This window comes from Cygnus olor, chromosome 3 (genome assembly GCF_009769625.2).
Source record: "Cygnus olor isolate bCygOlo1 chromosome 3, bCygOlo1.pri.v2, whole genome shotgun sequence".
Classification (NCBI taxonomy): domain Eukaryota; kingdom Metazoa; phylum Chordata; class Aves; order Anseriformes; family Anatidae; genus Cygnus; species Cygnus olor.
Window position 1 is genome coordinate 47,786,395 of NC_049171.1, and position 24,792 is coordinate 47,811,186.

Consider the following 24,792-nt stretch of genomic DNA (forward strand, 5'->3'; position numbering starts at 1 on the left):
TAACAGCATTCACTGAAAAGGGAGCAAGCCAAGTTGTCTCCAGGCAATGCAGGTAGCAAGCTTAGATTGTCTTCCCAGCTAGACAACTCCCATTTTCTTCACCATTTGAACTTGTGCTGCACAACTCATTCACTCAAATGTTCATTTTTCTCCCTTCATGCCTTTGGCTCAAAAGCCACTCCGTGACACTGCGGCAACCTCTGGAAAATTCCAGGTCTCCGAGGCAGGAAGCTCTGGTGCTCCAACAGGAGAACTCATCTGGAGAAAATCACCATTACTCTTGAGTGCGAACAATGGGACATTTCTCACCTGACCAAACTGCAACGAGACTTCAGCTGTCAACACCACGAAAAACATGAAAGCTGAAAACACCATTTGCAGTTGTGCAGAGTTTCACAAGGGTGACTGTGAAGGGTCCTTAGCAGTTTACCTTTAGAAGTTGTCGGGTGCCAGGCCCTCCCCCTGGGGACCACCATCTCTGCGTCAGCTCAGGGGATCTACCTGGTTTGAGATCCCCCAACAGCGGTGAAGCTGACGGTGGTCATTGCTGCAGCAGGGGCCCGGCGTGCCGAAGGGTGCAGCATGGTACGGCAACGTGGAATGAAAGAGTGATCCCAAACTCAGAGGCCTCTTTGCTTCCTCTGCCGCATACATTCAGCATAAGCAAGGACCCAAGCCGAAGCCTTCAGCAGGGCTCCCTTCTTGTAGATTCTCGCCATAGCCTGCAGCAGCACCGGGTAGGCAGGGATGCGGCATGTGATGTCGAAAGCACTTTCAACACCAGTTCTGGCAGTTTGTATGTACCGCTATGGTACCAGTACGCCGTCTGTCACTTTCCTCTGCCACACACCTTGAAACTAAGCCAACCTGCAGCCAGACCCCAGAGTCGTGGAGTCAGCGAGGAGAGCGGAAGAGAAACAACCCTCCTGTGTGCAGAGCCAGCGCTCCGCAATCCATCGTACGCGTTTCACACCAAGCCCCTCATGGGAAAACAAGTCTCTTGCGGAGTGGGATGAGCGCCCCCCAGCAACCAGGCATCTGTCTGCCTGACTCGTGGTGCTCCCTGCATTGCCAGCCCCCCCGGTGCGTGCAGCAGGCAGAAGGGGGAGCCCCCTCCCGCAAGGCCTGCAATTCAAAGTTATAAAAACCTGAAATATTTAATGGCAAATAAGACAACAGTGTATATCACCGGATCTACTTCACATACCTCAATACTCTTCGCTACCCGTCAGGCTGCAAGGGCATGTATGGGCGCGTTGCGCAGTCATTCGCTGGCCCATGGGCAACAACACCGAACAAGTAACATGCTGCGGGCAGTATCTGCAAGCTGCTGCAACCCAGGCAGAGGAGAGCGGCACCGGGCACCTGAACTTCATTTGTATTTTCAAACTTCCTTGGCTGCAAGCGGCGTTGGAGGGTTGTGCCAGCAACATGCTGCACTGGTTGGGAAACACTGGTTTGGAGTGCCAGTTAATAAAATTGCAGGGTTTTTCTTCTCAGAAACAAAATTGTTACGTGAGATTTTTTTATTTATTTATTAGTAACAACACCGCATCTTGTTCTTAGGCACAATGATAACTGCTGTTGGAAACTTTTCAAAACTGCTATTTAGCTAGACTTTACAAAGACAAGCAAGGAATATCATAATTGTATTGCTCGCTGAACCAAGGATGTCAAAATAGAGAATCCACATGGCATCTTTGGATTTGAAAAATAAGCCAGTTCATTTCAAAGCACATGTGGGCTGGAAATCTTACGCTTGGAGATTAGCTGACAGAAAAAAAAAGTTTTGATGAAATGAACATTCATTATAAGAAAAAAAAAAAAAAAAAAAGACCTTCTAGCCTGAAGTACCACCAGAGCATACTGGCAAGATGGCAAATATGTAACAGTTGAGCACCAGAGGAAGGAGAATTTGATATAAAAGCTTAAAATAAAAATCATATCAAAGCTGCAGTGGAAGATGGAGCAGGACAGAAATGTAACGGAGCTTCAAGAATAGAGTAGCTGACCCAGTGAGCAATCTAAAATCTCCTTCTGTGCTGCAGCAGTTTACTTATACATCGGTTGCATCCATAGCTGTTAAAAAACTGACAAGTCTGAGCAATTTCACTCTTGGAAACATAAGCCTCTTTTAATCTCTTGGCAATGAAGTCGGAGTTCTCTTTACGTTAGTTCAGCCAAGAGCTGTATGCCATTGCATGCTATCTCACAGCTTTGCATTTAAAAAGAAGTAATGCTCACTTAATGCACAGTCATTGTATTATCTACACCACGACCAACCCCGAATGATCAAACATTTATCCCAGGAAGGTCTGCTCTTCTAAACTCTGTGTTAATTACAAAATAGCTAAGTGCAGCCTGAGAAATCCTTTCTCTCAAAGATGTTCACATCAAATAATTTCTCTCAAAGATGTCCACATCTCCCAAGCAAGTGTGAACCATACATTCTTGTGAACTTAACCCTCAGATCCACATCCTGCCCATTACTTAGAGAAATAATGCGTTAGTCCTGTTGCATAGTCTCATGCTTCACTGAGATATCTAAATTCAAATATTTATTTGTGACAATATTTAAAAAGTCATTATAACTTGGTAAGCAGTGTAGAAAACTGGGCTTCTTTAGGAATCAGCTGGCTGATTTGCTTTTTTTTTTTTTTTCCTTCATAAAGACTTCTCTTTTTAAATGGAAGTAGCAGTGTTCAGGTTGTAGAAATCTCTGTGGAAGGAATCCTCTTTGTCTATTTTCCCTTTTCCTTCTTTACCCTCACTACTACTGGAGAGCTACTCCTGAACCTTGCTCTTCAGGTGGACAGGAACTTTTCCTTCTGACCTTGCATTAATGTGCATTTCTGGTTGATGGCTACTAGATGCTTTACCCCAAATTACCGTACTGCCTTGGAGAACAGCCATGTATTTAAGAAGCGAATGCATTTTATACAACAGTAAAGAAATTTGCCTTTTAAATTGGAAAATTTAATCTCAACTTTTTTTTTTTTTCTAAAAATTGTAGGTGTGGGGACCTGCATTTACAAGAACGGAAAAACATGCCACATGGTTAATGGCTATTACTACAATGAAATGTGATCAAAAGCAATTGCTTTTCATTAAAAAATTATGTAAGAAATATTTCCAGTCATTGCTAACGTGACTTTTAGCAGCACCAGCCTTTAAGAAACACTAGACATTTAAACCTCATTTATTTTCCTGCAAAGATATCTTATCTTAGCGTAAGTACATCTAAAAGCCATTTACAGCACCTGAGCAGAGATAGGGATATTCATTGTTATTGCAAATTGATATAAAATTTTAACAAATTAACTTCCATGGGTTGACAAAAGCAAGAAAATTGTTTTATTAAGAATAAGTGTTACTAATGCAGACATTTTTCCTTTAGTGTTCTCCTGCTAAACCCGTGCTGGTTTTTGTTGGTTGTTTGTTTTTTTTTTTTTTAATTTATTATTATGTTGGTGCTGAAAATGATGATGCAAGCAACTAAGTGTAATTGTACAAAATTATTCCCAGTGATTTGCATATGAAGCACACACCTTTTACTGCCTCTAGTTAGCATTGTTCAACTAGGTTATAAATAGTACAGCTCAAATGCTGCAAACAGAAAACAGTTTTCAGTGGGCACATGCGATGAATGACGAAGTGTTCAGACACAATGTGCAAGTTGGAGAGCTTTCATCAAAACTAGCCAAGAGGGAAAAATGCTTTATTTCCTGATCATGCTCTGTTTCGGAGAAGCCGGTCACATAGAGAGAACGTCGCACTCATCTGCAGAGAGTAAAGCTTTTTAAAATGAGGGTTTACGTTCTTGGGGAGGGAAAAAAAATAATCTGTTGGTAGTTGTTCAGATTTTACTAGTTACTTCCAGATAACACTTCCTTCTTATAATTTGACCTTTAATAAGTGCTAAAATATGACCACTGCAGTTGATGCGAGTCATTTGGTGTAAAGGTCAAACGCATTTAAAAAAAAAATACTGCTTTTTGTGCAAGTAAAATACTCACTTTTGTGTACAATTTTAAAACTAAACAATTTGACCAATGTTTCAATATAAGGCAGAGTATTTTCAGCCCTTGATATTTGGGGGAAGGGTGAAGGGAGGAAGACAAAGTGAAACAGGGTAAAGGAGAACATTTTTAAGCACGATTTTTTTATCACATCGCTGCAGAACTGCGATTGTCCTGTATAATCATATACAGGACAATATAGCTCCCGATTGGGTTTTATAAATCCATTCCTTAGGAACCAGATAAACCCGTGGAACGCTGCTTTAGTTATCGCCACGAGCAGCGTTCCCGTACGACCTGCTCCCGCTTTCCCACCGCAGAGCAGTCGGCAGCACCAAGCCGGGTGTCCCTGCTGCGGAACACCGCCTTCCCAGCCAGGTGTCACGTCGCTGCTCCTATTTCGGAGAAAATTTTCCTTTTTTTTTTTTTTTTTTTTTCCTCAAGAGAAGTGCCCTGGGAAAAAGCATTCTGCAGAGGGGAAGGAGCAAGGGCCGGCTCCAAGCGCTGCAGAGGAGCAGGCTCCTACACACGGGGGAGCCAGAGCACGCCTCTGGCTGGCGAAGGGAGCCCGGTGCGGGCCATGCGCAGGAGAAAGCGCCCGGAGGGGTGGGCGGGGGGGGGGGGGGGGGGGGCTGAATTGTAGAAAAGCTTCTCCTAAAAGAGAAGCACGCGAATGCTAATTACGGAAATAATTAATGCATTTTTAGAGATTGGTTTCTGAAAGGAAGAAAACGAGAATTTAGTGCCACGACCATCAAAATGCATGACTTTGGGAACTGGAAACATTCTTTCCTTTGAACTGCTTTGGGACTGAAAAGGTTTAGTACTTTATTATTACGACAATACACAGGTAAAAGTACTTTGAAGACTACGAAGAATAAAAGAAGCTTGATGCCTCACTTTTCTGTGAGACTCAAGTAGCTGATGAGCGTGGTGACAGCTAGTGGCCTGACACAGAAGGCCCTGCCTCGGTAAATCTGCTGCGTGACACAGTTGCTGAGTTAGGCTGCTGCATCTATGGAAATCCAAACACTGCTCAGGAGCAGCAGCAATGGAGAGGTTCCACCAAGAGGTTAAACCCCTGAGCAGTCCGGTCTGTCACCTTCAACACCTCTTGGGGCAAGAAGCCTTCCCCAGCCACTCCAGAGAGTATTTTCCTAATGTTTCCATTAAACTAAAAAATGTTTCAACCTTATAGCAACCTTATAAATTGCCTGCTAAGCTGAATATGGGCCATCTGATTGCAAATAAACAGGGCACATCCTGGGTTACGCTGGGAGAAGCACAGCCTCATGTGACCGTATGATCAGGCCTGCCAGGCCATCAGATCCGTGCAGTCCAATAAACTGCAGGGTTTTCCTTCTCCTCCTAGGTTCAAGGTGGGTTCACCACCCCACTTCCTCACGCCCTCTCCATGGTCACGCAGGTGCAGCCGTGGCGCCCTTCCCCTGAGGCGCAGAAGACTGACTTGACGGCTGAGCTGCTGGCTGGTATGGGTGAGGAGGAAGACACTCTGAGCTGCAGGAGCTGTTGGGACAGCCTCTCCACAGGTGAGACACAGGGTCGGGGAACAAGGGAGGTTCTCCGAATTGCTGGGGCTGGCTAGCCGATCTATCCACTGCTGGTGCTTTGCTGTGTACCCACCTCATTATAGCCAGGGTGATGGTGTACAACGTGTGTGCTCTGTACAAAGTTCTGCCACGTGGTCTGCATGTGCTGGACTTCATTGGGATCTTTGGATTCTCGACTGTTGTCCAGGTTGCTGTGGACCACCTCCACCATGGCTAATTCCCCCTGGTAGTGGATACCTCCCCCAGTGGCCGTCCACTTGCCTCGGTATCTTACAAGATCTTCCCTGAGGGGATCTTTCACACTTGACAGGAGCTGCCTCCAGAGGCTTCGGCTTGTTGCCCATTTTCCACTCCCTTTGTCACTGCCCCACTCCCTACTGAGGGATCTCAGCTGCCGGGCTTCCTTGCCCTCTGATTCCTCACAGTTTGCCCCAGTATCCCAGCACCGGAGCAACCAGCGGGTAATCTGCTTGCCTGGGTGATGGCTGTAATCTTTTTGCATATCTCAGCGCACTCAGGGGTAGTCTGAAACAGGGGGGTTTCAGATTCTTTTGTGATTTCTGTCTCTTCCTCCTCCTATTCTTATGACTGCTCTACTGAAGAACAGGCTGTCCCTTCTGATTCTTCCTTCTGCTCCTTCTTAGGAGAAGCTTCTTCCTTCCAGACCAAATAAGTTGACTTTAGCTTCTGTTGTTTCTTTACTTGACAACAGGAGCGCCTGATACAGTTGTGGGTTGGGTCTCCCTCCGGCTTAGCCGCAGTGCCCTCAGATCCAGGGCGCCTCTCTCCCCCCTGAGGGCACCGAGCAGTGCTCGGTAGGTGCAGGCCAGGCCCCAGCGCAGTGAGGAGCTGTGTCCCTCTGGCACAGCCAGGGCATCCCTGTTTCAAGCGTTCTGCCACTTCATCAGGCTCCCGCACTTGCTGGGGGTGAACTCCCACAGCACTGGAGGTGAAAACAGCTCTAGGTGCCTGCCCGTGTTCACCCACACACCTTGCCACCCATGACCATGCTGCCTCAAAGCACGTCCTTGTGATATTCCTAAATAGTTGGTTAACCCTAGGAAAAGCCAGAAACGCATTTTCGAGAAGCACTGATACAAGCACTCTGATCAGCCCAGGGTGCTCAAGGTACTGAAAAGCTGTTTAACGAGGTAGGAAGCATCTACTCTACAGGAGAACGGGAAGGTGCTGGTCTTCATTTCCTTCACAAGTTTGCTCTCTGAGAGGAGGGAAAAGGTGCAATTGTTAATCGTCTCCACGAGATGGTTCCCGAAGTACCGGGACGGCAGCAACGCGGGGCCCGAATACCAGATTAGGCTCAAGGCCAGTGTTTTCATCATAGTTCTCCCAGGCAAAACACAACCGAGTGCTGCAGAGCACAGCAAACCGCAAAAGGCAAGAACAGCCTTTAACAGCCTCTCAGATTTGATGTACAGCAAGAAGGGGAGCATAGCACGGAGGTAAGCAAACAAATAAACCAGTGGCAGGGACAAGTAAATAAACACTGGCCAGCAACGACCTAAACAGGAGCTCCCTCTAGCATGCTCCAGTTAGATCTGTTACTATCTCGAACCCCTCATGCCCCACGTGGGGCACCAGAAAGGACCGTGGTGTGCTCAGCCTGGATGGCAGCGAAGCACACCCTGCAGCCGCTCACACACACACGGCCCCACGCTCCCCAAGCAGGATGGGGCAGAGAATCAGAAGGGCAAGAGGAAGGAAACTTGTGGGTTGAGATAAAGACAATTTAATAGGGAAAAAAAAAAGAAAAAAAAAAAGAAAAAAAGAAAAACAAAAAAATGCATGTGATGCAAAAGCAATGCCCACCAGCTGACTGATGCCCAGACAGCCCCAAAACAACAGCCTCCATGGAAAATTCCCCTCCACCAGATTTTATTGCTGAGTTTGGCAATATGTGACATGGATTATCCCTTTGGTGATTTGGGGTCATCTATCCCACCTGTGTCCCCTCCCAGCCTCCTGCCCACCCCGTCCTACTCGCTGTGGGGGCAGAGTGAGGAGCAGAGGAAGCCTGGGTGCTGTGCAAGCTCTGTTCAGCAACAGCTAAAACATCGGGGTGTTATCAACGCTGCTTTGGTCACGAATCCAAAACACAGCACCATATTGTGCTGCAAGGAAGAAAATTAACTCCATCCCAGCTGGACCCAGTACCTCGGGGTAGACTTTTATTCTCCTCTATGCCATTCCCAGCAAGGGCGCTCCTGCAGCGGCCTATTTTGGGCTTGCAGCCCAACAGGCACGATGCGAAATGGTGCAGGCCGCTGGAGGGTGACCCCGTTGGTCAGGACCTAGCACACACGGCCACCAGGAGAGGCTGACAAGAGCTGGGGCTGCCCGGGCCAGTAGGAGCAGGTTGAGGGGTAAGTGACCAGCAGCATCCGCGTACAGGGTCAGGAATTAAAGACAAGGGAGCCAAACTCCTCTTGGCAGCGGCAGATGTATGAAATGGGCCATCACCACCAGTTGTGGTGAGGGAGGTTCGTGGTGGACATGAGAAAAACTCCTTCACAAGGAAGGACACTAGGCAAGCACTAGGACAGGCTGCGTGGGGGACCTGTGGGAGCAAAATGCCTGAAAATTTCCAAGGCTGGACTTGCTGTTGGCAGCAATCTCGCTCTGAATAGGAGATTTGACTAGATGACCTTTAGCAGCCCCTTCCAGCCAAAATTTCTATGCTCCCGTGGAGCTGGAAAAACTAGGCTGGCAGTTGAACAGCTTTCCATTAGACACCTATGAGCCAGCCTTTCTAGCCACTGCAGCTGTGCTCTTTGCAGATGATTTCAGTTTGGTTTAATGACTTGGGACCTCGCATGCCCGTGGAACGGTCCAGCAATACAATGCCTCGGATGAAGTTCAGAGGAGCAGCTGATGGGTACTTCTGGTTGAGCTGCTTGTGTTTTGGCTTGGCGTACTGGTGGCAATAAGGAAAAGCAGACATAAAAATTAGGTGCAATTTCCCCTGCCAAAGACCTTCTGAAATGCAAGGGCATGGAAAAGAAATGGCTTATGTCCATAACTTTGCTGAAAAACAACCACCCCACTCCCCAGAGCCTTTAGTCAATGTACATTCTGACAGCTCTTGGTCATTAGAGAACAAAAAATGCGTAAGACGTTCAAATAGGTTATTGGTTGTTGTTTTTTGGCAATCCAAGCATGTGGATGGTAATTTTATCATATATTACACAGTGTCTGTTTTAAAATGGATATGAATCAGATGAGATGCTCTGGCACGTCAGCATTTGGAACAGAAAAGGCAGGTCTTAAACAAGGAGCCTGGGTTTCCTAAGAAAGGGCACCTCCATCTGTGCTGATCCAGAGCACCTGAGACAGGCTCTTGCTCTCCATCCTCTTCTACTTTACCAAGGCAGCTGAAGAGAACACAGCTTCTGCCACTGAGATGACTGAAACAAGTGAATTCTTTCTTCAACCAGACCCCAGACCTCCCCCTCCCCAGCCTCCCTACAGAGGTGAGTGGGGGCAAGAAATTCAGGGAAATAAAACCAAAAAGCCTAGGTTCCTCCATGGCTCAGAAATTATATATGGTGTGGGGAATGTATTAATGCTCAGCAGTGATAATTCACCCAAAGTTTGACAACACCGTGCTTGTATTTTACTTGGAGGTAACAACGTGACAAAAATTTCTCAGTGATTACAGACAAATTTCTTGAATACAGAATCACTTGATAATATTGGCATGGTACAACTCATTTTGATTTCATTTTAAATTAATGTTATGGAATAGTTTAAGTGCAATCAGAACTTTCTGGTGATATAAATACAAAAAAAAAGTTGTCATTATTTTTGCTGATTTGTCTTTATTAGTAAAAAGTACAAATAGAAAAAGTGTACTTTCATGAAAAAATAAACCAGGTGTACAGAGATTTTTGCATATGTTTGATATTTCTTTCACATAACTGAGGAGAGAGATGGCTCAGAATATCTCCAGTCAGACCCAAGCCCCTTGCAGCCGTAAATCATTATGAAGCATTTAGTGTAGATATGAGATAAAGATAACGTATGGCTCCTTCTATCCTTAATGAGTAAAAATCAGGTCCAAAAAAGCTGCCTGAAACATGACTGGGGTTGAATTTGAATATTTACTTGCAAGCCCGCTGACGATGTAAGCCATTTACATTTTCACCTGTGAAGTTCCCTCAGGTTCTGCTCAGGCAGACGCCTGCAACTACCACTGCCTGGGTGCTTCTCTGCTGTCTCCAGCCTTCCTGCTCTGGCAGCAGCACTAACCCAGGCAGAGGTGAGAAGAGAGAAAAAACCAGGGCAGGCAAGAAAAAGAAAATGCAAGCAAGAAGGGGTCTGGTGCTGAAGACATTCTCCAAAATAAAGCAAGTCCTGAGTTTTGGACACGGCTGCCATACAATGACTGTCTCGAGTGTCCTTATTATACATGTAATATTACAGTATAATATAGGCATATTTTACACAGAATATTATGTACATCATGCAGGATAGATTTTCAGTACATTTTTAGAGGCTACAGTTTGTATTTATATTTTGCATTCGGTGGAATGCAACACGCTGGTCTACGATAAATAAGCTGTGTGACAGAGGGGGGAGGAGTGCAGGGGGAAAAGGAGGGAGGAGAGAATTTAACAGAAATAACTCCACTTAGTGTTTGAGTGAACGATGTAATGAAATCTGTTTGCTGTGCTAGCTGTCTCCAGATTGGGCTGTAATTACACCACAGAAGGAAGAAAGGTAGCTGAGTCTCAATCTAGATCATTTATGTAAACTCAGCCTTCTTGTCAACGACGTTCTCGGATTGCATGCATGCAAACCACAAAAATCATCTCCTATGAACAAAATAGAGACAGTCTCGCATTGCAGGCTCCTGATACACCTTACAAGCTTTCTGCAGTTGGACTTTAGAATTCAACACACTGAGGTTCAAAACTTCTCCAGTGTTTTCTCCATTTTATTCAGAGTGATGAAAGACTGAACATTCCTCGTCCCTTTCTGCCAAAAGATGACATTTAGCCCTAGAAATTAGCATTTATTTGGCTTAAATCAACGAAAGTGTGGCAAATCTAGGAAACCGCTTTGTGTAAGATCGAGCTGAAACAAACTTCTTGATCCCAGGGAAGGATATTCCTTCCCCAAGAAGAGTGGAAAGACCTCAGTTCTTTGACCCAGAGCAGCACATTTTGTATGCACAGTATAAAAACCAGGCAGTCACTTCCCTTAACAGAGCCAAATTAATATTTGATTAAATATTTTAAAGCTCCTACTTACCATGCTTGACACATTTTCTCAGCGAGTTTCTCAAAGAGGGAAAGCATTGGGCACGGGGTGATTTTACATACGAATACATAAAAACAGCGTGGGGAGACACGACCGGCCGCATGCAGGCAGATGAAGGGTTTTCCCCCCGCTGACTCCCCGGGCTGCCCTTCGCGGTGATAAACGGGGGCACGCCGATTCCCGGCTCCGGGAGCGCGGCACCTGCCTCTGCGCGCCCTCCGGCCTCCCTCCCTGCCTCCACCCCGGCCTCCCCAGGCAGGAAAACCGCCGGCCTCCGCCCTGGCGCCGTCCCCGCCGGTGCCCAATCAATAGGCACTTATTTCCTGTCCATTTGCCGAGGTCACGGAAACGGGCCTCATTAATTATTTCTACCGGTGCAGAGCCTCAAGTGTGCTTCTGGCACGACGAGCGAAAAAAACAGGTTGACTTTTTTTTTTTTTTTTAATTTCATCCCTTATTTTTTTTTTTTTTTTTCTTTCTCTCCCCTCCCGCCCCCTAAATTTTGTTCGGTGTGGAGGCCGGGGCTGGGTGTGCGGCACGGGGAGCGTGTCCCCAGCACCGCGCGTAGGCTGGCTCCGGCGACGGCGTCAGGAGAATCTGGTGACGGCGTAGACGATGTTGGCCAAGGCCGCTCTGGCCTCCGAGGGAGGGAAGCTCTCGAGGGCCGCCAGCGCTCGGTTTCCGTGGCAACGGCACAGGTCGATGGCAGAAGTCACACCTTTGCCAGCCTTGATCGCTTCTTGCAGCTGTTGGAAGACACAGGCAGGGCGAGATGGGCTTTGGCAGGGCCGGCGCGCGATCGTTTCCCACACCGCCGCCCCTTCCAGGGGTACAGGCAATCGTCGGGGCTATTAGGAAAGGCTCTCAAACCCGTCTCAGGTGTGCAGCTGCTCTGCTTTGGCTCCCAGCTACGGCAGAGCCGCAGGTGATTTAAAACACATCACGCCTGCAAGGCGCTAGCTCTCCAACAGGCACACAACAGAACAAAGCAAAAAAAATAAAAATAAATTTGGATATCTGGGCATTTCGTAGCCGAGCTGTTGTCTGAGAGCTCCTGTGCAGAACCGGCACCCCAGCCACTCACTCTCACATTTTCTGCAGTCAAAAGCTGGATTTTATTTATTTATTTATTTATTTATTTTTACCAACACCCGCTACATTCCCTGCTTTTGGAGACATGCACTGAACTCCTGCCTTTTGTGCTACAGATTTCTATTTATACACCATGCGATTACATTGGTTACAGTGGACAAAAGCGAATTCTGTCGGTAAAATGGGATCTGTTAAAGTTTATTGTACTCGGCTACAGCCATGCGAACCCAATCTTCCCGCTAAGGACAGGGAACTGGAGAAAGGTTCAGTGATACACCAGCTGAGAAAGTAAACGTTTTCATGGAGTAACACGTTCACAGCAAGCTGCTGGAAAGATCTGGCACCTAAAAGCTTGGGTAAATGACAGGTTACATTTCCTACAAAATACTACGAATGCTTATCCCTAAAGCATGAGACCATTTCACAAGCTGCGTCCCAGGTGGCTTTTGTAGTTCAGTTTCATCACGGCGTCAGCTTTTTTTTTTTTTATAAAAATTAAAAAAAAAAAAAAAAGGTTTTCTTAACACAGGTATCTACAGTAACTAATTATACTGGGTTTTATAAATTATGTTTTCCTCCAGTGTACAGCACAATGCCCCAATTCATTTGCAAATACATCAGGATAACCTTAACAATCTAGTTTAAATCATGTCAAAAATATCTAAGACTTAACCAAACTGTAACAGCAATTCATTTTATAGATGCTTGCTCTTATATACAATGACCGACGTTTCCTATCTCAATACAAACTGAGGTGGACTCATTATCTGTATTTAAAGACAAAATTAGTCGAAAGCGTATTACAGCACTTGAGCGTTCAGGTCCCAGACCATCAGATTTTTATTCCCCCTTTCAGTCAAGATCTTCCCGTGCTGTGCTTCGGAGAAGAACAAGCCCAGAGGCACGACCGCGTTGCACAGTTAATTCAACACGATCCCAACGAGTGGGAATCTGCCGTACACCACGGCTCTGCAGCAACGGGGGGTGGGGAAGAGGAGGTATGCGAAGGGCAAGAAAAGGTGTTTCTCCCCACTTCCTTCAGTCACAATTTTTGAGACGGTAGAAGCCACTCATTGTGATGCAAACTCTGCTGATTCGCCAACGCTCATTAAAAATGTTTGGTGTGGCTGCTAATACTCAGATAAGGACATATTGTTAATGACATAAGATCATCCTCCCTTCTTTGGAAGCTGATTTCTTTCCTGTTTACCTCATAGTCCCTAAAATCTTCCTGTTTCACACACTGCTTGCAGAATCAGCTGGTCAACTCAAGTAAGGATACACTGAGGCAAACCCGTCTGGATTAACCTGACTGCACGTTACCTCTATCTCAGCCGGGGTTGTAAAAAGGAAGAAAAAAAATTACAGGAGTACAAACTCGGCTTCTTGTAGCGAGGCGGTCATTAAGGAAACTCCGGATGCAACTCCACGGGAAGCCAGGTTTCAGTGGCCCTTCTGTATGCAAAACCACCAATTTAAGCCTTTAGCTGCACCGTTAGTTGTACTGCGGTTATGCTTCCACACTCTCTCTGGTTTTGGGCTTCAATGATTTCATGTAATGAACTTCACAGATTAAGTATTTCAAAAAAAAAAACCATGTACCCAGTTTAGATGTATTATTTCTTGATTTCATTTAGATAGAAGCAGCTGATTTTTGAGGCAAACAAATAGAAAAGCAAACAAACTCCTTTAATTTGTTACTTTATAAACTTCAATTAAGCTCCCTCATTATTTTCTTCTAAATAGAGGAATCTGATCTTTTGGTCTCCATCATTTTGTGCAAGCATATTTCCACTTGTAGCAACAACTTCATCCATCACTAAAACACAACCTTCTTCAGAGCAGCAATCAGTAATTAAAGCAGAATACAAGTCAAAATACTGATCACTTAGACATTTTTCTCCAGCTGAACTGCTAGATATGCTAGAGTAGTGCATCTTAGCTTTTTTGCTTTTGTTCAGACCATCGGCCATGAAGCCTTACTTCTTTCTTACTTTCTTACTTCTTACTTCTTTCAGGTTCTGGGCACCTGAAAGCTCACAGAAGGGATCCCGTTGTTTAAATTCAGCTTTAAGAGTGGTCTTACAGTAGTGCAGCCAAGTTAAGACTCAGGTGGGAAGCCATGCCCCCTCCCAACACACCAACGCTGTTTTTCCTCAGTCTATTCAGATGTTGACTGGGCTTAACAGCTTTGCATTGTACACGTGAAGCTCAGAACCCCGAAGTTTTATGTCTGAAGGTTGTTCTACAAATCTAAGAAAAAGCAACACAACAACAAAATCACCGCAGGCTGGGAAAAAAAAAAAAAAAAAGAAAAAGATACCTGGGTGGGCATTGAAAACAGCACGTTAAGAGCTTTACTCCATGCAGGCTGCTCTGCTGTCTGCACTAAGCCCAGCCTCATCCACTTGACCTGCAATGAATTCATTTTAATTTTGTCTGCTCCCTAGTCTTTGGCTGGAAGGAGGGATGGCTTTAATCGCAAGTTAGAGAACAAGCAAAGGAGAACAGGAAGATATGTAAAGGAGGGAAGTACCGAGGGTCTCTCATTCTGAATGCTTTGAGCATACACAGGAAGACAAACTGCTGAGAGGCTGGGCTCTACTTCTCCAGCTTCCTCCTTTCCTTCTCTTCACTCTTGTATCAGCTCCTACTTCAGCCATTTTCTGTCAGCAGATTAAGAGGAAGGGCAAGGGATGGTTTCTGACCCCTTCCATCTCTAAGGTTGCTTCCCATTATCTCCCTCTGCACACATCTCTAGGCATGGCCTGCAACTAAAAGGTAAGACGACGCTGATTGTTCCTTGAAGATTGGCTCTTGCCATACCCTGACCCACTGGAAAGGAGAGTTTAGTATCAGCACCTTGATCTCAGACCCCAATTTCCTATCCTGCCAGAGACAACCATAAGCACCGACCAGCTGGAGTAGGGGAACTTTCCACTCAGCCCTCTGAGGTTTGCTGGGCCAAGAACTGAACTGGAAAACCAGACCAGCAGGCACTTCCTGGGGAAAGGGAGATCTGGGTTCAAGATCTTCATCTTAAGGACTTTTCAGCCCTCGTGTTAAATAAAACACCGCAGCAGTTTGGGTCAATGACCACGTAACCATATTTAGGCTGTTCGTGGTTCTGGCCCTACGTGTGGGAACAGAACGGTGCTGAAGATGAGAACTGTACGGCTCTGCTCACAGACCAACCCTGCTATTTCTGCAGTGAATTCACATTCCTGCTCCTACTTTGTAGCACTAGCTTTTTTTTTTTTTTTTTTTTTCATTTTAATTGTGTATTTAGGCACCTAAGGGATATTTTCTACATTTGAACTAACAGCCCTGATAGGGTCCTATGCAGTTTCTCGATTCCAGTGACGTGTTACAGACACAGTAGGAGTAACGAAATGGCAATGGTGGTGGTGAATCTCAAACCAACGTCTATTTTCACATACAGTACTAAGCGGTCATCCAACAGAAGTAGCCTCTTGACAACCTTCAACTAGATTAAAATCAGTGGCCAACAGGTCGCGAAGTCCATGTCCCATGTTTCTGGTATTTGAACTGTACTCGTTTTCCTTTGTAGTTGTCTACACCCACTTTTTTTTTTCTTGAAGTGGTGTGCCCTTGCAGCAAAGATGATCGGCCACACCTTGCCAGGTGCACTAGCAAGGGAAGGCTCAGCCTTAAGAAGTGAAGGCTGGTACTGCTGCCCCAACCACCTCAAGGGCAAGTGCAAGGGAGTCAGAACAGTGCACGCAGAAGGGATGGGAGGCAATGGGCACAAGTTGCAGCATGGGAAATGCTGATTAGACCCAAAGAAATTCTTTTCCACCAGGAGGGAAATCACCGCAACAGGTCTGTCCTTGCAGGTACCCAAAACTCAAGTGGAGAAGGCCCTGAGCTAATCCTTCCACACTGGCTCTGATTTGAGAAGGAGGTGGGACCAGACATCTCCCAGAGGTCCCTTCCAACCTCAATTACTGCATGATTCTGTGAATAAAGCAGAGTTCAAAGTACCATGTTTTGCAGTCCTCATGTTTTAAGAGGAGAAAGAAATTTAGCACAGAAATTAAGCATTTGCCTTCCAGACCAACTCTTCTGGGCCCTCCTGTTGGAGAAGATGGCAAGAGGACTAAGGGGCAACCTAGGGACTTCTGGATTTTGGAGACTGAAGAATCAATGAAGACAAAAAAAACAGCAGGTATTCAAGCACAAAGGAACAACTTTCAGTCTTCTCTGCTGATATATTTTACCTTATTTCCCAGCAAAAGGAAAAATAAGATTCCTTTTAGATAGTTCTGTGTACAGGGAACATCAAATTCAGGGGTGGGTGGGGAGTTGAAGGAAGACTCTGTGAATACGTGGTAAATATTTTGGCTGTACTAGATTTTCTGTGCAAAGGGAGAATAAGAACATTCTCTTTTTTTAATGATCAAACTTAGCATTAATTATTTTAGTGACAAGATATCAGCAAGAGACTTCAGAAAAATGTATTTTTTGCTTCACAAGAATGACCTAAACAGCTTCATTTCTTATATACTGAAATCTTCAAACATCACGCGTTCTCTCTGATCTTGAAGTGAGCTAAACTATTCTAAATTTCTGAAATGTACAGTACTCACCAAAATAAGAAAAACCCCTATAATATAGAATTTAAATTGGTCTGTGTCTGAGTGATTGACGTGCATTAAGTGTTTACGGTGCTCTGCACTAGTTTTTCTAAATTTGTTTTCTCTTTTGTGGAACACCATGCTCAAAAAGAACCCTGTATTAGACTGCTGAAATGTTACCTTGAAACAACACTGGCACATTTTATAGTTGGTAGATGAACCTTTTCAGATTTTTCCTTTGTTTCTGCAGTACCTTGGAACGTCTCAGCATTCACTTGCAGTTTTTGTGGCTGGACACAGGTTTAGGCTCTTCCTTCTCAGTGTGGGCTTGGCAATCATTTAAGTGCATTGCTTCATAATGTCATAAAATACTTTCTTTTTTAAATCTTTGTTCGTTATATGCAGAATAATATGCCACTTGAAATTGGGGCAGTAAACGCATTTATCCAATATTTTCTTAGATTTTTTTTGAACATAAAAGGTAAAGAAATGCATCTTTTATGGACATAACAGCCTACAGAAACTTCTATTAATATAATATGATTTATTTTCCTTACTCAACTGACAAACAGCTGAATTACCTTTTTACTTCAAACTAAAAACAATCCCCTTCTAGAAAGAGACCAGATCTGGAACGAACCACCCCCAACAGTACAGGAAAGATGGCCTACTTACAGGGAGCACTGCTACCCCAGCTGTTACGCAGTCATGGTAATACATTTTGCCAAAAAATTACAAGTCATCCTGAGCCGCTGATTGATTGTACAGACCTTTTAACTTTTTAGAAAACACTCCTCCTCCTTATGCCTTTCCAGGCCTTTCACAATGAACTTGACGAGGCTTATTAGCTTTCAAATCTAAACGATAGGTATATGACGGGCCAAAAAGCATGACTTTCTCCAATCTCAGTTACACAAGTAGCCATTATTAATTGTCATCTTAGCACAAACAAGCAATTAACTTGATATTTGTGCTAAAAGATGTGATAGTTGTTTGCTTTAACGAAACAGAAGTTGTGTTGTATTCTCACCCCAAAGAAGCCATAGAAAATACCCATTGATTAAAAACAACAATGCAACTGATTTTTGGTACTGGATGTACACCTTAGGAATTTGGTTAACTATTACCTTTGTCTACAGTTTAGCCAAGGTCTAATTTCAAAATAAAAACAAAAACAACAAAAATAGTAACCAACAGCCTTTCTTGGAAAACAAAAAACCCTAAACCTACCCAGATTTAACAGCATAACAGCATCCTCCATCTAACAAGATGGTCATCCACTTTGAGATACTCCAACAATGGAGTAAACTGCTTCTCCTGAATGCTCTTTTCTGTGTAATATCACTATCACATGGAAAGAACCTATATTCACTATTGTTCTAATGTACAGAACAGAAGGAACTAATGACAACGGCCACTCTGAGACAAACCAGGCAAATTTTAACAGAAAACTATCAGAGGTCATAAGCATCTACAAACACCAATCCTCTGTATTTAACTCTTAGCTGCATTTCAGGAGGAAGAGAGTAAATAGTCTATCGCCTTCAGTCCCATGACACATCTCACGATGACGCTCTGCCCTTTAATTAAAGAGAACTGTGGGACTGCTGTCATTTATGCCACGGGACGGTAAGAGTGCTGTGCTGACAGCACCCCAGCAGGATGAATGCACTAGCCGTGGCCGTCAGCTGCGAGCTGGGGAGGGGGAAATCACACTCTTGCTAATGCAACTGGATGGCACTGGGTTACTGTTATTTATTAGCTGCATGATAAGCATGATTAGCTGCCACTGAGACACCTCCTTGTTTCCAGATGTGATCTTTCCCATTTTTCTTCTCTAGCTCTTTCCCACTGTATGTGAAGTCAAGGCATTAGTGCCATGCAGCGTACGGATGGCTGGATCTACTGCTCCTTGACTCACGTTACTGCCAGTACAGTACAAAACCTGCTCCGTGTTAGCATCGTGCCTCGTGCTTCATGGACAAACCTACAAAGTATGCTACAGCACTGCTGAGGTACCGTATTTCCCATGCCAGTTTGGATGAAAGGACTCTACAGCAAAGCAAGTGAGCAGGGCTACATTAAAAAGTAGTTTTGCTATGTCCCCTTTCATTTGACTTATCTTTTATGAATCCTGCATTAAGAAAAACAACAAATTCTTCCTGCAGTAAGCCAACTGGCTGCAAAATAGAGGACTTCACATACTTCAGCCTTATCCTATAATTACTCTAGAGCCTTGGCCAGAAAATAAGAATTATTCATTCCTGGTACTGGTTGTGCCTGTGTTACTGTCACTTAACAAGTCTGTAAAATGCCTTGAGGCCACCATTAAGGCCTTGATTTCAGTGGAGGGCTTTTAATCAATATTATACAATAGTAAGTAATCCATTGAGGATCTCAATTTGTTGTTGCAGAATTACACAGCTTATCTGGCATGGCAAAGAAATTGTAAAATGGATTAAAGCTTTTTGATTTTAAGAAGTCTGAGATTTTTGCTAAAATTTGGCGTACAGATTTGGATGACAGGAAAGTTGCTGCTGCTTTCAGTGACATTCATGAGCCTTGTCTCTGCCATACGTTGGTACTTTCTCTTTTGTTATCTGAGAAACACCACTAAAACAGACCTGAAACTACTTCTTCATCTCTGTAAGAGACTTTCAAACAACACAATGATGGATCAATAATTTGTCTGGATGTGGTGTGATGGTGTAGAAAAAAAATCAGAGTGCAACATTCAGATACTAACGTGAGAAAATAAGTGCCTTTGCGATATCAAAGTCCTTCTGAGAAAAAGATTGATATGCTGGGGAAAAAAAAGTACTAGCAATTTTGCAGAATATAGTGACCTTATTGACATGACAGTCTCAGGTCCAACTAAATTAATGAGAAGTATTTCACATCTATATTTATCTCAGAGCCCTTACTAAATTTACTAGCACCATCTAGATATTTTTTTTTTGTCACTGGAAAAACTCAGGGATGCCATTTTAACATAACTTGCATCAAACGAACAATTCCAAAAGTTCTTGAGCAGTCTCAAAATGGAAATAAAGTAAGACCTTTGCCTTTCAAGCAGACGCTTTGGGTAAATCTCCATTTCTAAATTTTACCTTCATTCATTATTTTAATTGAAAGCTGTGGTGAATAAGGTGAAATATTCTTAAGCAGACAAAACAGCTAGCAGTTTTTATATACATATATTTATGAATTCTAATAAAGGAACAGCATTTTTATCTTATGCAAATGGCATGCTGAATAGTAAGTTCATAATAAAAATAAAGAGAACAGAAATACAGTTTTTCAGAAGCTTTAGTTTTGCTGGCGTTCACTTTCACAACATTAGAGATGTTTCTAAGACTCAAAGAGAAGCAAGCCCCCAAATTTGATTAGGTATGTTCAAGTAGTTCCAGCAACTAAATAGAAAGATGAGAGCGGTCCTTGATGCTTGAAAAGACAGAGCAAATGTGCAAAACACTAACTCCGGTGATATAGAAATAAAGACATCAGAGCAAAGGGCAGAAAAGAAATACTCATTTGTCCTGCACAGTACACCTTCTAATTGGCTGTGTGCATGCACTGGCCGAGCTGCTGTGCTGGGGTGAGCCACAGGTTACTGGGCTCATTGGGCATAGGTGCAACTAATGACCACTTTGATTTTAAATGAAGAACGCAGAAGAGAGGGATGTGACACCACAGTTTTGAAACAGACTTCTACAAAAAAAACAAAGTCGATTATGTTTGAGCTCAAAAAAGGATGGAGAATTTTTCACTATCATTACTAAACTCGTAATATCTGTGGCTTATGTAAAAGATTATCACCCTGAGTACTGAAATCATGTGCTCCTGACTGAAGTCGTTTACATGAAATAAAAAAACTTGAGGAAGGTTTTTTTTTTCCCTCCCTTTCCTTTTATTGAAGTGTCCAAGTTGCCTAGTCACACTGTAGGTTTTTCAATTTCATCTGAACAATCCAAAATACGAAATCATTCAAGTCAAAATGCAGAATACAATGACATAAATAATTCAGTAAAGCAATTTCAGAAGCAGTTTCCTCCCCCTTTTTTTAACTACGGAAATGACATTGAGCATGTCACAACTGTAACAATTAAAAGGAACAAATCCATTCTAGATTTACAAAAGCAAGTAGCCTAGCCTGAACATTCACAGAATTACAATGGTCATTTAGAAAGTAAAAGTTTTATCAGGTTTTCTATCGTCAAAAAAGAAAAGGACAATGTGTTTAAACAGCAAGCTAAGGCTGAGACCCTTTTCATGTTCAAACAAGAATGAAAGATGATAATCCAAATTCTCTAAATACAGAGTAATTACAATAGAAGTCTGACTTGTATGTGTTAGCTTTCCATATCAGCAGCACACAGTCATAGCTGTAATGTTCTTTAGGCTCCACTTCAAGAGGCAATTCTCAATCCTCTGTGCACAATAGTTTGTCCATTATTTCTCATTGATGCTGGAGATAAATAACTGGACCCTCATGATCTACTTAAGACTTCAAACAACTCAGCCTCACGCTCAGCGAGTGACTTGGGGACACAACCTCATCTTCTGCCTCCACCACAGGTAAGCAGTTCTCCAGCACTGAACCAGGAGAACCCTCTCAGCCACCTCCTGCACTTCTCTAAGAGCTTATGGTGCCCCAGGTACTTTCAGCTGATAAGCTACTTAGTTCAGGTCAGCCTTTACTATAGGGCCCTCCCAGGAGCAAATACAGTGGTGACTGAGCTAAAAGCTGCAATGGGCACTGACAGAAACACAAATTACTATAAAATGCGTGTAGATGTGTGTATTTTATAATAGATAGCATAGTATTAGGGTGAGATAAAGTAACAACATACTCTATCAATAAGTAGAGATCACTGATGGAAGCTAACCTGCAAATGACTGCAGAAAAAGACAGCAAAAGCCACTACAAACCTGGTTTCAAAACTAAATTTGGGGAATGGAATAAATAACTGCAAAAATTATTATTAAATTGCTGCATTTGATACTTACAGGGTAGCTGACTATTACTTGCTTCTTAAATCAAGAAATAGCAGAAGCCATTCTCTCTCCCTCCACATACACAAATTGTAACTTGACTTTAATAAGGAAGTTTCTCTTGACTGTCAAAAATAATCTTGAAAATGTTACAGGAAACATTAAAAATAAAAAGTAGAATTAAATGTAATTCACTGACCTTCTTGTAGTCCATTATATTTCCTTTTCCTTGTGCCTTAAAGAGAAAGAGAATATATGTTATTACCTATTGCAAACTAGAGTTGTGAGAATAAAGGATGCTATTAAAAGACCTACTATTTTAAACATAACTGACTTTCTTTAGGAACCTGATGCAGAAAAACCCAAAATTCAAGCAAAGGTGTTATCAGCTTGTCCAACAGTTCTGTTTTCAGACGAGAGCTGCAAATGCTCACTGTAATTTTTTTATGACATGTTGTTGTTAAACATTTTTTGAATCCAAAATGTTTTGGTCTTAAGAAATCTTGCTGCTTGCACTAATTAATCTCTCCCATGAATTTCTGAAATAAACTATAATTTATATCATCAATAACAAGATTGAACTTCTTAAAAGAGAACACTTCTATACTCATAGCAATTTGCACGCAGTTAATAACAAGTCTAAAGTCGATCCTCTCAAAGAGTATGTCAGGACCATGTCAGAACTATCAGACCGACGTTAGATATACTAATTATGCTTTTGGTTTACGATTGTATTTATCTCCTAACACATTGAAAAAGAAGCACGAATACATTTAAGGTCCTTCTTGCCCAGATGCAGAAAAGCACATTATCCAAATTCTTCAATTTTGTCACTGAGTGATATAGAAAAGAGGATGTCTCTGTCTTTCTCACTTAGTGATACTTAATGTTGGAGCCAGAGCGTTGCTGCTTGGCCAAATTGAAGCCCTTCCCTTCGGTCAAATCCGGCTGTATGATTATCTCCTTGTTCAACTCCAGTTCTTCTCTTTTCAGGCGCATTGAGAAATAAATCACTACTGTTTCTTTCCCTCTAGCCTCCACAAGAGAAGCCCACAAACCTCACTTCTTCTGGAAGGATGCAAATAAGGACCTGGAAAGGTAGCGGTCCTTTCTGAAGACCTAGGAGAACAGCCAAGAAGAGCAGGCCAACTGGCCTAAGGAGAAGAGCTGAGGCCTGCACTGAAGAGGAACACTGTGTGGCAAGCACAGCTTTGAGGAGATGTTGCCAAGATGGCACAGATTTGGAAAATGAATTAATTTTTTAGGGAGGAAAAACAAAATAGAGAAAAGAACTGATGAGAAACCAAGCAACCAGAACAGGAAGGAAAACAGTGGAAAACAAAAGTGATTTCACTGAAGGAGAAAGGGGACCGGTCCACAAAAACTCTTTATTACTCTCCTTATGGTTCTCCTTAGTAAGAATTCAGCTTTTCTGGAGTGCATATTAAGAGAACAGCCTGATAACATTCAGGACTAGTAAAACCACTGCCAATAACCACTTTCTTGTTTGTGTATTCCCATCCCTCTGATTTGTCAACTTTTACTCATACTGGCTGGATATTACAGCTTCTTCAAAACCTCTCTCATAGTGATACTGTATATCAGAACATATCAGAAATGTTCTCTGACAAATGATTGCCTACATAGAGATTCACACTGCAGTGGAGAATTTGCCAGCACGTTTGAGGAAGATGCTTTTCAGTCTTAGCAATACCAGAAAAGGTGTGCTTGGCATACCTCCTCCTGCACATACGACGTTACAAACAGCAATATTTTCTTATGCTCTACTCCTCTCAAACATTCAATGGCAGTTGCAATTCTCCAAGCAGCACCCTTAACTCATCTTTCTTAAGCCTTCTTTACTACAATGGCACATTTTCCATTTTCTTTCTTTTGCCCTCATAGAAGCTTTATCTTTGACTTTTACTGACCCTGATTTCTGACACACAGACTTTTTACATCAGATTTCTGCATGTGGTTTAGCTTCCTCAAATGTATCAAGCCTGGCTTGCAAAAGATACACCCTCTTGTCAAACTTGCACAGCTTTCTAGGTCTCACTGCTTGGCTGGGGAGCTCAATTTCAGAGTTGTTGGCACTCTGGACCCTCAAAGAAAAGCATCTGCTTACCAACATACTGGAGATATGAGCGGCCAATTCAGCTTAGCCTTCCTCCTGAATACCAAAGATCACCATGTGCCAGCAGTGAAGGACAATAACATCATGACATTCTTCATGAATAATGAGGTGGAGTGAAATCAGCTCACCTTGCCAGGAAGAAAGATCCCTGAATCCCCCATGAAATGACTCAAAATGCATCAAATAAGCAGACGGTTTAAGACAATGCTTTTGGAGCAGGTTTTTAGGGACTAGTGTTTTCCAGGATTTTTTCTTTCTCAGATGGAATGGCCCCTCTAACACACGTTCTGAAAACCTTTACTTCAGGAATGCTTGATGATGCGTTTAATAAATGCTTTTCTTCCAGTCCTGCTTCTTCTGAGAAGGCTCAGAAAGATATGTGGAAAGGTTCAAGGATTACCCAGGCCTAGATGAGATGGTTCTAGCTTCTTATTCCCTTTTTCAATTTCAAGTGCTGTGGGCTAAGACAGGTTCTATATCTGAGGGATTCTGCTTAATTTCTTCACTCAAACTTTCATCTTTTATACCTCATTGCTTAGATGTTGGATGCCTGTAGAAGGTGGAGATTTTTTGTACTTGACTAGTGAGAGAGATCCGTATGTGGCTATAAGTGGCCAACTCTTCTGTTTTCTGACCTCTAGGATATCCTCCTTCGTGTAGTCCTGGGTTATCCACTAAATTTTAAGATTACGAGGCTATCCAAAAGCTCAGTGGGACTGCATTTAGCAACTATTTTATTAGTTTATCTGAAGATGAGCATTTCTTTGTCTACAGCAGTATTTCCTAGGAACCATTTAGGACTGGATTATTTTTTTTTAATATTCATTTCAGGACTCTACTCCAACCCGTATTCCTTTTAAAATAGACACCTGACCAAACAGTTCATTAAGCTTTTTAGTTTTAAATGCAAAAAGGGGGAGGATTTTGGTGGTGAACTCAGTGAGAACAGGAGAGATTCTGGTCTTTACGGATGATCATTCATTCATGCAGATGTCTTTGTGCATGTGCACACATATATGCACACCCACGCTTTTTTTTTTCCCCCCTCCTATGACAAGGCTTTCCTCTGTACACATCCCAGGTCCCTTTTAAGTTAGTCT

General features: G+C 43.2%; 1 protein-coding gene across 5 annotated transcripts in view; it reads right to left on the minus strand.

Moving 5' to 3' along the window:
• Positions 1 to 1,671: 1,671 nt before the first annotated feature.
• Positions 1,672 to 24,792, minus strand: part of PDSS2 (decaprenyl diphosphate synthase subunit 2) — a 127,078-nt gene continuing 103,957 nt past the window's right edge. Inside the window, exons 7-9 of one of the 5 annotated variants that reach the window (XM_040554392.1) lie at positions 21,755 to 21,790; positions 14,286 to 14,375; positions 9,411 to 11,616 (exon numbers count right to left, since the gene is read on the minus strand). In XM_040554392.1, the coding sequence (XP_040410326.1) occupies positions 11,458 to 11,616; positions 14,286 to 14,375; positions 21,755 to 21,790 (285 nt within the window). In that variant the 3' untranslated portion in view covers positions 9,411 to 11,457. Of the gene's footprint in view, positions 1,771 to 9,410; positions 11,617 to 11,688; positions 11,827 to 12,144; positions 14,216 to 14,285; positions 14,376 to 21,754; positions 21,791 to 24,792 lie in introns of those variants that run through there. The other 4 variants (XM_040554396.1, XM_040554393.1, XM_040554394.1 and 1 more) reach the window with 4 other exon arrangements.